The sequence below is a fragment of the Pleuronectes platessa genome, chromosome 22 (assembly GCF_947347685.1).
Source record: "Pleuronectes platessa chromosome 22, fPlePla1.1, whole genome shotgun sequence".
Taxonomy (NCBI): domain Eukaryota; kingdom Metazoa; phylum Chordata; class Actinopteri; order Pleuronectiformes; family Pleuronectidae; genus Pleuronectes; species Pleuronectes platessa.
In genome coordinates, this window is record NC_070647.1 from 3,558,173 (window position 1) to 3,569,794 (window position 11,622).

Here is an 11,622-nt window from a genome sequence, read left to right on the forward strand (position 1 = left end):
CAGCTCTGACAACGCTGAAGCTACAGCCGCAACAGTAAGGACAGGGCCGGTCTTTCCTACAGGCGACATAGGCGGTTGCCTAGGGAGCCACTCAGAGGGGGGCGCCAAAAACTGCGCCGAGCCAAAAAATAAAAATATATATATATATATTTTTTTTTTTGCTAGGCAGAGTTTTTTTTAGTAAATTTAAAAATTTTCCAGGATTGAGCGGCTGTGGAGAGACTTGTGGGTAGCTGTAACAAGCATCTACTACGATGTTCTCCACTACCTTGAAGAAGAGGGCTTCCTCAGCATCGACAACATTACACACCTCTTCTGCTGCCACTTTGTGTTCCTCCCACGCCTGCAGGATGACCTCGATACTTTTCGCAGTGGTTGGGACAATCATCCCATAAGAACTGAGAGCCAGATGACCCCTAACCAGCTGTGGATGCTGGGTCTTGCACATCACCCAATTCCTGAGCCAGAGGTACATGCAAAATATAATGTGATTTTAATATGTAGTGTGGTCCACATGTGTAAGCAGTTCAATTAGAAGCCAAGAGGACATATTGAAAATGTGCCTACTGTTTATCCACATAATACTGCATGAAATTTCAAATTGTTCTATTTGTAGGATATGGACATTCCAGATATTGAGTGGGAAAACAGTGGACTTCCCCATGATGACCACTCAAGCATCATTGTTCCAGATGCAGATTGCCCGCTGACTGATGAACAAATAACATCTTTAGGAGATGCAGTTAACCCAAGAGCTGCATCCCAGTCCTTTGGCTGTGATATTCACATTGCCACTGTTCAGTTCTGTGAGCAATTTCTTTCTCTGTAAAACAACTGAATTGAGAGCAACAAACTAAATGGATGTTGTCAAAGCTTTGATGTAAGCACTGATTTAGCCCTCGGGCCACATGTTTGACACCCCTGCCTTAATGGCTGGGCCACTAAGGACAGCTAGTCAGCAAGAGAAACAGAATTATCTCAGCAACCTTACCTCCACAAATCACATCAAAGTAATATCTTGAAAAGATCTTTAATTTTAGTCCATTACTGAAAAATGTTTAACTGATAAACTGATTTTGTTTTATGAGAAATTGATTTCTCATGTATTGTTTGTACAAAATATAATAGCAAGAACTTTTGCACTTTAACTAGATCTTGTATCCTGTGACAACTGACACAAGATACATTTAGCGCATACTGTACCTGCTGTACCGGTTCCCAAACCACCACATAATCATATATAACACACAGTTTTAATTTGTGTGCTGTAAGGAAACGGGAGGAGAGTTTTGAGCTGTTAAAAAGGAAACAAGATACAATAGATTCAGAATGACTTAGCTACAGTACTCAGCTTTAAACTATTTTAGACTCTCAGAAGTTATTTGATTTGTCATATTTCATTTCATTCCAGAAATGTTCTGTTATTTGTTTGACATCTAAAGGAATGAGCCATGTACCACATTTTTATGTGAAAGCTGAATATCGGCATTTGTTTTGTAATTCTGCAAAGACTTGCATCTTCTTCAGCTGTAACAGTGAAACCACTACAGTCAAGTCCACATAACTCCTGGATTAATGATTTATTTGTCTGCAGAGATTGTTTATAATGAACATGTTGCCAAAAACCTCCTGCAACTTTATGCACACCACCATTGTATGTGTGTGAAATTGACATTTGTTTTATTAAAACTGCAAAGGGCATTCAAGCCCTCCAGATGTAACGGTGACAAAATAAAATCCGTTAACGTTTAAAACTTTTTCAACCTCAGATGTGTCTAATGCCAAAAACAAGCAATATCACTTAATCAAGTGTATCAATTTGGTGAGGGCTGGGCAAGTATAACAATTCAGCCAACTCTTTAAACATTAATACTTGTTGCATAACAGTCAACATTTTTAACAGCCAACAAAGTTACATCAACATTTCGTACAAGATCAAATCTTGTCTCTCACACAAGGCCAAATCCTGTTTGGCAAGAGCAAATACAGGCCTGAATGTCACTTTCAAAAGATTTATAATCTTTGTAATGCCCTGGGATGCGTAAGGTCTCGAAGCAGGTGGAGGCTGTGGGGTATCGGCCCATGACTACCTCTACAGAGGGTCTCATTGGTAGAATCTCCCACCCGGTCCAGAATTTGACCAGATTAGTCAATTCAGTTGGTGTTGCTATGGAGGAGATGAAAAAATTATTGAACGATGAACAAATCAAATGACAAAAAAATATATAATTTGACTTTACTTATCATTAGGGTAAATGACAGAGCCTGGCATTAACAGCCTATACGCAATAGAAGAGAAGTCTAACTCTTAAGATAAGTTGTTAAAATAAAAGTCATTTTTAGAATGAGACCAGTTAGACTACTGACTATTGAGCTAAAAACAGCAAAATGACAATATTAAAAAAATCCACCCACAATGTGCATATTGAACATTTAAACAGCCAAGTAGCCACTTTCAAATGTATTTTGTAAACCTACCATTCACAATGAACTGTTGAAGATAGCCTGTCATGCGGCATCTGGTGTCAACTGAATAATCGGCATCATCATCGTCATCCTCACAGGGCCAAATGATTCGCTGAAGAAGTACCTGCATTGAAAATAACATAAGAGAGCACTGAATCATTTTTCTATTAAGGGTTCCCACACATTTTCCCCAATGAATTTTCAAAATTTTCCATGAAATTTAAATAATGTTTTATCCCATTTCCATTACTTTATTTAAGTATTTAAAAATAGGCAGGCCTATACATCCATCAAAGGGTGCAATAATGAGACTGTTACTCCGGGAGAAAGAGGAGGAGAGGAGGACAAACAACCAAAACAGTATACATAAAAAAAGTTTTGAAAACCATTCCAGTAATTCCAAACTATTTCCAGGCCTTAAAAATAGTGTTCTAATTTTATGACTTTTCCATGAGTTTCATGTTTATGAGAAACTTGTACATCTTTATCATCATTGTATTGCATATCACTTTTGTAGGTTTTGATGATACATCAGTAGTTGGTACTTTTGGAAAGTTGATGATTCAGGGAAAGGGAATAGTATGTAGGAACACATAAATATTAAGAACAAGCTTGAACATGGACCATAATAGATGCTGACCAGGTATGAACTGTAATTGGCAATGGCATAGTAAGAAAAAATTACAAACATTACAAGATCAGAGTAATAAAAAATTACCTCAGGGCTGATATTCGCACCTCCCTCTTTTGGGAGAAGCAAGGCCACTGTGTCAGGTCGTTGGGTCAGCATTGTCCACATTGAGGTTTCTTTAAGACCTCGTCGAAACTGTTTTATTTGTCTTGTGACACGGCCGATCACCTGTTAATAGTAACATGACAAAGGGTATATCCCATAACATTACTCATCCTAAAGCAATCTCAGAGTAAAATATTAGAAAAACATTATTTTCAAGAAAATAATAACATTTAAATTCATCTGTTATGTTTATATCCACTAGTGAATAAAGTTATATGATACTGTCCTCATGCTCACTGATAAACCTAATTTGCATTTATTACTGACCATCCACCAACTATTATGTTTCCAGGAAAATAACTTGTCACATACATTTTACAACATCATCCATGACAGTTTGTTTCCTTGCAAATGAATCAGAAAAAGTGAGCAACTAACTTTGTCAGACAGATAAATTTAGCAATGTGCATATTACTCAGATGATAAAAACAAACAAACTTGTAACTTTTGGAAGCACACATTTCTTAAATTTTCACTCACAGCATGGATCAGAAGCTTCTCAAAAATCCATCTCCTGTTCTTCTCGGTAAGGGATGGGAGGTCCCAGGCATAGGCCAATTCCTGGACACTTCCTGCATCCTTCTCTGACAGTGTGGATTCCCCTTCAAGCTTTAGACAAGAGGCAAAATAAGTTGTTAGGCGATTAAAAAAAAAAAGTTGAGTAATGCCAGGTACAATGTGCAGTATGAGTTGGCCAAATATAAGCATCACTCATCAAGGACAATGGATACACAATGCACAGTGCACTGTTCATAAAATATAACATCAAATAAATAACTTTATTTGTATAACATACAAGCCTGATCGTTTCTCTTATGTCCAGGTCTGGACAGTCCTCCAGTGTAACTGTGGCAGTTTCAGGACTACCACCAAGTAGTACATGGACAATAGCAGGGCTGAGTCCAGCCAGGCATGGTCCTCCATGAAGAAAAGAGTGGCCTACCATTCTCCCAGCCACCATGAACATGTCACTTTCAACCAGAAAGTGAGAGGCTGAGGGGACTAAATGTCCAGGCTCTCCTTCGAAAAGCCGTGTAACATTGGCGTTTGCTGTTCAAGACATTAAAAACATTAAATGACAACAACATGGTTTTTACTATCTGTGATGGACTGGAGACTCCAGTTCTCTACAGTACAGCTATTATACATTTGATAGAATTCTTTGAACATTCAGGATACAGCAACACTACTAAGATATGACAAACTTGTATAGTTGTTATTTAAAATAATTTTATGGGGGGAATCTTTAATATGCTACTTAGAATAAACATTAAACAACAAAAAAAGAGGATGCCATACAGCTAACATACATACCAAAATGTATGCAAAATCCAGACTTCAGCTTTTCGATGCATGTTGAGAAAAAAAAGCGGGTTACACCCTGGCCAATAGCAGTATCTCCTGTAACACAAGGTTTGGTTTGACAGAATAAATTAAAAGAAATACTTGGAATTATTTTGGGGCAACTGAAAATTGATATTGGAGCAACCTTCAAGTCTGGAATTCAGAGGTCGTCCCCATTCCACATTAGGTTGCTTGTAAAAGGAGATGAGGGCCATGTCCTGTTCAGCCGGACTTCTTCTTAAGTCCATGCTGAGAAGTAAGGGACTCTCCATTTTATGCATACGGAGATAGTTGTCCACACACTGAGATATGGCCTTGGTGGGGTCACTGGTTGTTAACCACCCTAATAAGAAAAAAATATGTTTTTTATTATTCATGTTTGACTGTAAAGATAGCAAAAAAATTGGATTCGATTGGACTCCAATCAAAAGCGAAAGCCATTAAGCCTTACTTTGACATAAACAGTGTAACAGTAACAGCGCTACACACTGTAAAGTAAACAATATACTATCGCGACCCGCCTGCAAGACGACGCGCAGGTAAATTAAACACCTATACAGGCGAATGTAGCCCCGCCCACCTAGTGCGCGAGTATCCATCCTCACTGCCCAGCGGAGTTTCAAAGTTTTACCAGTCTAAGTAGACAATCAAAACAACACAACCTGTCTCAATGACACTCGTGGTGATCAAGCGAAGCTTTAGGAGCTAACGTAGGTGACTCTAACCCACTACTAAGCTGTAGAATACAGAATGAATGCAGCAGCAATAACGACACGGAGCTTTCAGCTCCTCATCCAGACTACACCTGGCATGTGGGCGGACGTTACCCCCAAAGAGACAGGACGGGGTGCAACTGCTCCCGTGCCAAACGTTCCACCTGAGTGCTGCTGTCATTTACTGATTTCTCTTATGAAACTACTTAAATTACAGTTAAAGTAATTAAATACATTATTTTGCACCATACCACATATAGAAGGGGGCGCAAAAAAACTCTGCCTAGCATATATATATATATATATATATTATATATATATACAATATATATATTTTTATTTTTTGGCTCGGCGCAGTTTTTGGCGCCCCCCTCTGAGTGGCTCCCTAGGCAACCGCCTATGTCGCCTGTAGGAAAGACCGGCCCTGTCCTTACTGTTGCGGCTGTAGCTTCAGCGTTGTCAGAGCTGTCAAAGCGTCTTGGTGTGACGTGTCTTAAAACAGCTGACAGGGCCGGGAAACCTTTCAAAATAAAGTTCCCCAGCCCAGCCGTGCCCGTCCTCTGCCCTCACGCCGCCGGTGGAGAACGGTGTCCCAGGTATGTGGGAGACACGTTACACCAAGACGCTTTGACAGCTCTGACAACGCTGAAGCTAACTCACCTTCGACATGCAACATCAGAGCAATATTGTGTCCCGACGTCGACACTGAGCGACCGTCTTTTCCAAAGAGAGGAAGGGATGTTCGGATTTGATTGTGTGGTAGGCAGCATTGATGAAAATAAATATGTATGCGAGTTAAAAAGAAGTGGTCTACGTATTTCTGATTTGATTTGGCTTTTCGTGCATTTGGTTTAACACATGTAGTAACAGGAGAGAGAGACAGTGGAGCGAGAGAGAGAGAGCTGGGTGAGCGACATTCACTTTTAACGGGAGAGAGAGCGGCGCAACGCGCTGTTAAAGCTCGTCTACAGCAGATAAACACAAACAAGTCAGGCAGGGATCATATAATAAGTATTATTTTTCCTATTAAATAGTGGCCCATCCAAAATTGAAATCCTGGCGTTACCCATGCCAGTCACTGGCCCGTTCGAAAAAAAAAATCCGAACGTCATCTCGTTTAAGTTCCACTTAGTTTATGTCCAATAAAGTCCGTGAATGTACACATGTCAGCTGTCTATTACTACATCTTACAGAAACAAACTACACCGATGGCATATAGAAGAGTTTAAACACTCACCGAAGCACCATTGTTGGACATGGCTAGTCACTGTGCTAGCTGACAAGTCAAAGCTGCATTGGTGTCGGTCACTCCCGCTCGCTCTCGTTGCTTGACGCACGCTCCCGATCTTGAATCTGGAATCGATTGCTCCTCCTTGGATCCCCGGATGTTGCAGTTGAATTTTTTGAGGTTGAATTTTTGAGGTTGAATTTTTTGCGGTTGAATTTTTTTAGCTTGAATTTTTTGAGGTTGAATTTTTTGCGGTTGAATTTTAAACGTTGAAAAACATTCAAATACATAATTTCAATGCATAAATATTCAGTGCTAGAAATTCAATGTCTTTTTTGTTTCAAATCCCGATGACACAGATTTACTTCCATACTTTTCCACAAGTTCTGGACTGTCCTGGACGTCAGTTCCTTCCACAGATCCTTTCCTCTCCTTCCATTCCTTTAGAAGGTTGATGTGGTATACCTGGGATGCCTTTCCTTTGTCCGGATGAGAGATCTCATAAGTGACAGGTCCAACTTGTCTGGCAACGGAGTAAGGACCTTGCCATTGGGCTAGCAACTTATGGCTGGAGGTTGGAAGCAAGAGGATGACCTTTTGACCTGGCCGTAGCACCCTGTGTCGTGCTTTTTGGTCATACCAGGTCTTCTGCTTCAGCTGGGCCTTTCCAAGATTCAGTTTCGCCTCAGCTCGGTATTGTTCTAGTCTGTCTCGCATCTGCAGCACATAAGAAAGCACACCCTGTGGCGCGGGTGGTTTGGACTCCCAGGATTTCTTCAAGAGATCCAAAGGACCTTGAATAGGGAACCCATACATTAGTTCGAAGGGCGAAAATCCGGTAGAGGCTTGAGGTACCTCTCGATAAGCAAAGAGCACAAAGGGAAGCCATTTATCCCAGTCTCGACCGGTGTCGCCTACGAATTTGCGTAGCATGGACTTCAGTGCTTGGTTAAATCTTTCTACCAAACCATCAGTTTGTGGATGATAGGGGGTTGTGCGAATGCCAGTAATGCCAAGTTGTTTGTGAAGCTGCTTCATAAGCTTGGAAGTGAAGTTTGTGCCTTGGTCCGTAATTATCTCATCTGGAATTCCAACTCGTGAGAAGAACTGGACAAGTGAACTAATGATTTTAGGTGTCTTGATACTCCTCAGTGGGAAGGCCTCTGGAAACCTGGTTGCGTAGTCACAGAGGACAAGGATATATTCATGGCCTGCACTGTTCTTTTCCAGTGGTCCGACGATATCCATTGCAATCCTCCGGAAAGGAACATCAATGAGAGGAAGAGGTAGTAGTGGAGCTCTCTCAGGTCGTCTCGGAGAAGTCTTCTGGCACTGCGGACAAGTTTGACAGTACTCAATGACATCTTTGACCATTAAAGGCCAAAAGAAGCGAGCTTTGACTCGAGCCAGAGTCTTTTCTTGCCCAAGATGACCAGCCCAGGGTATGGAATGAGCCAGATGGAGTACAAGAGGCCGAATACAAGTTGGAACAACCAAGCGATTCTCTGGCTGACCTGCTGTATACAGGACTCCATCCTCCAGGAGGTACTTCTCACTCTGGTCTGGCTGCAAGGTGATGTTAGCATCTTTCATCTTCGCCAGTAGGGGTACCAGTGAGGCATCGGCTCTTTGTAGCTCTCTGATGTCTTCAGGTACCTGCCACTCTTCATCAGGTTTCAAGTTAGATAGATTGCCTAACAGTGGAGTACCTTGGATCTTCTCCAGGCGGCGCTGGCGTTTGCTTTTCCGGGGTCCCTTTTGTCCAGCCTGGCATAAAGAAGGGTCCAAGTCAGGAAGAGGCTCCAGCCCTGTCTTGGCTGTCTGGGAACGGGTAAGTACTGGATAAGCCTCTTGAATGGCTGGGGTTGAATTGGACTTCACCCGCTTCTGGCGTGCCTGATGCACAAGGTCAGGGAGAATGGGTAAGTCCCTGCCCAAGATCATGTCATGGGGCATGTTTTCAAGAACCCCCACACGAAGCAAGAAAGCCTGGTCTTCAATGACGACAGTCACATCAGTCACTGGATATCTTCTTTGATCTCCATGGACACACTGTATGGCGGTGGCATGCCGATAGTCAAGATTGCCAAGCAAGACAAAGGAATGGTTAAGCAGTGTCATAGAGCTACCTGTGTCAAGTAGTGCTTGCACTTGACGACCGTTAACACGAGCTGGGATCATAATAGGCTCAGTGTCAGGTTCAAGCTCAGGTTCAGGATCTGGTGCTAGGAACGGTGCCACAACTGAAGCTGGGAGAGATGGATGTGGCACATAACAGAAGCTGGACAGTTTGGGCCCTTTCAGAGGACAGACTGAGGCCCAATGCCCTGGCTGTTGACAGTGGTAGCAGATGAGATCCTTCACTGGACCCGGTCTCCAGAATCCTTTCTTCTCCCCAAAGGTGCCTGGAACACTCACAGGACCAATGGCTCTGTGCTCACCTCCTTTGTGAGACACGTCAGCTGCCCCTTGGGCTGCTACTCGGGTATTCTGTTGCCTTGGCATTCTGAGACCTTTGCGAGCATTCAAGTACTGGCCTGCAAGCTTAGCCGCAGTAAGTCCATCTTCTGGCTCATGTTCCTTGACCCAGGTCTTCATTTCGTCGGGAAGCATGCGAAGCATTTGCTCAAGAATGAGAAGCTCGGCGATGTCCTCTTTGGACCGCTGCTCTGGCTTGATCCATCTTCTGTAAAGTCCTTTGAGTCTGCTATAGGTCTCCTTGGGAGATTCACCAGGAGGTATGTAGGTCGACCGGAACTGAAGTCTGTATATCTCAGGAGAGATGTCGAATTTTGCAAGGAGTGCTTCTTTAAGGCTAGCGTAGACGTTGGAGTCGTCTTCCTCCATCGCGGAGTAGGCATCCAGGGCTCTACCCGTCAAGAGGGGAATGAGCCGACAAGCCCATTCAGACGGAGGCCAGCCCCAGGTGCGAGCGATCCGCTCAAAGCGCACAAGAAAGTTCTCAATGTCCTCTCCCTCTTGGAAAGGAAGCATCTTTGGACCTGGACGCAGCGGTGTGTTGGAAGAATCTCTGGACGGAGACGGAGGGGGATTTGGTGTTGAAGCTTGAGATCTGGGAGTGGCTGTGTGTGTGTGTGTCTGTGTGTCTGTAGGCATCTGCACACGAAGACTACCATCAGAAGGTAGGTTAAGAGGAGGGTAAGCATTTTGGCTAACAGGTGAGGCGGTTATGTTGGGCACTGTAATGGCAGTTTTTAACTGCTGAATTTCACGGACCAATACACCCTCCCTACGTTGCTGGCCAATCAAAAAGTCTTTGAACATGTCAACCAGTGTAGGTTCACCTGGCATTGTTGTAGGCCTCGGTGGCTCAGCAGACCACCTAGCCTTTCTAGACCCCTCTTTGTCCCACTTAGGCCTAGCCCCCAAGTTCTCATATCCTTGAACATCTTCATCAGACTCCTCGGTGTTCCATCCAACTCCTTCACGATCCTCAGCCATGGCCGCCGCCCCTTCCAGCTCCATAGCCATGGCCCTCGGTTTGGCCACCTCTTCAGCCTCCTCTGTAGTTGCTAGCACTGACACTTGGGATCGTAACCCACTTCTCGCTCTGCCTCTGCCAGGCTTGTTAAAACCTCTGCGGCCTGCCATCCCACCACTGCCACCAATTGTCACACCCCGCCTCGGGTGAAGGTAATGTAACCTTAAAAAGACTGGACTTTCAAACCCAAAGATGGCAAGGCACACAGTTGCAAATTGGTTTATAACAACATTTATTCTCCCAAAGTGTCAAAATAAGTGCACAACATACATAGGAGGCCAAAACCCAAACATCTCAGTAGATATTCCGTGGAGAGCTGAGCACCCTGCTGAGCACCCTGCACAACACCGACAACCTCCTCCGGCAACAGCATGCAGCAGACTGTCAGAAGGACAGCAGCTCACCCCTTATATACCCTTTGGCCCCTCCCACTAGACAGGCCCAATCAACAGGGGGATTATAATACTGAGCATTTTGCCAACCAACCATGAATACACTCATCAAAAAATACAGCATGCATGTTAATGTTACTTTCATTTAGCAGATTAGTGATTTTCACTAGTACATTTAAAATTGTCACTCATTAATGTCCAATGTCAATGTCCAGTGTCCCCCTTTGACACAAGGGAAAATGGTTTGGCCCAAACATGGCCAATCAGTCCAATCAGTTGCAGCAGGTATTTCCTGACACCATATTTAAAGCCCTCAGCCCCACCCTGACTCTTTTAGTCTGCAGTACAGAGCCGTGGTGAGCGGGTAAGATTGTTTGTGAGTGTTTGAACAAAGAGAATGTATGCTTGAGGGCCTTGTCGCTCACACCATCCATCAATGCGCGCCGCCGACAGGCAGCCAAACAGGGACAGTGGTCTAAACTGTCACAGCAGGGTTTCCAAAGTTAAATAATCTGAGTTTTAGACCATATAAAAGCTAATATATGTTAAAATATTATATAAAGGTCTTAATTGTGTGTCAGTAGTTCTTAATAATGGTAACTTTCATTAAATGTTACTTGATATAAGACGTAAAAATATGTGATGCAAACTGTACAACTATGTAAAATACAATGTTACGAATATGAAGCTGAAATAGATTATGTTTTTATAGTGGAAAATGTACACAATTTGGCTTTTTCACTGTGGTGGCTGACAATTATGGGCTGAGCCAAGGTCATTGCAATTACATTTTGATGTTTGCAAAAATCTCGCAACCATAATTGAAAAACTCATATTTGGGCATAACATGCCCCAACAATTTCTTAAGATCATATGCAAATATATTTGTATTTTCTGCAAATGCAATTTTAAGAGTGTAATTCACTTTTCTATTCACATTAAACAGACCTAAAATTAAATATGGTCTATCCAAGATCAGAGCCAAGTCTCTCAACTCTTTGGAGACTCTGCATTTCAAACACCAAAAAAATATATGAGATATGTATAACAAGTAAATATGGTCTCAAGACAACAAACAAGAGTAAACCTGTGAAAACATGCAAGACCCTCTGGCTCAAACCTCTTCGTTTAAAAGCCAGAAACACAGCCAGGGCCTGTGATAGAAATTTCTCCAAGAGCCT

The 11,622-nt window shown here is 42.8% G+C and overlaps 1 protein-coding gene and 1 long non-coding RNA gene across 5 annotated transcripts; one reads left to right on the plus strand and one right to left on the minus strand.

Annotated features, from left to right (window-relative positions):
• The first annotated feature begins 207 nt into the window (after positions 1-207).
• On the plus strand, positions 208-1,614 carry LOC128428752 (uncharacterized). The gene is made up of 2 exons (XR_008333827.1): positions 208-469; positions 617-1,614. It is a non-coding gene; the product is annotated as an uncharacterized LOC128428752 (long non-coding RNA).
• Positions 1,615-1,794: 180 nt separating this feature from the next.
• On the minus strand, positions 1,795-5,813 carry LOC128428753 (G2/M phase-specific E3 ubiquitin-protein ligase). Of its 4 annotated transcripts, none has more exons than XM_053414999.1 (8): positions 5,754-5,813; positions 4,752-4,949; positions 4,577-4,663; positions 4,059-4,312; positions 3,743-3,871; positions 3,185-3,325; positions 2,479-2,590; positions 1,795-2,167 (listed from the first exon to the last, which is right to left on the minus strand). In XM_053414999.1, the coding sequence occupies exons 2-8, from the start codon at positions 4,885-4,887 to the stop codon at positions 1,950-1,952; spliced, it is 1,077 nt and encodes a 358-aa protein (XP_053270974.1). In that variant the 5' UTR covers positions 4,888-4,949; positions 5,754-5,813; the 3' UTR covers positions 1,795-1,949. The 4 variants fall into 4 exon arrangements, with proteins under 4 accessions (XP_053270974.1, XP_053270972.1, XP_053270973.1 ...); XM_053414997.1 differs by lacking the exon at positions 5,754-5,813 and adding an exon at positions 5,412-5,429; XM_053414998.1 differs by lacking the exon at positions 5,754-5,813 and adding an exon at positions 5,269-5,423.
• Positions 5,814-11,622: the final 5,809 nt, after the last annotated feature.

What these genes read in the sequence shown, in the direction of transcription:
- LOC128428753 (XM_053414996.1), bottom strand. An exon ending in AGAAGCTTCTGATCCATGCT is followed by an intron (nt 3,326 to 3,742) that starts GTGAGTGAAAAT and finishes TACTATTAACAG; the next exon opens with GTGATCGGCCGTGTCACAAG. An exon ending in TCAACAGTTCATTGTGAATG is followed by an intron (nt 2,168 to 2,478) that starts GTAGGTTTACAA and finishes TCTCCTCCATAG; the next exon opens with CAACACCAACTGAATTGACT.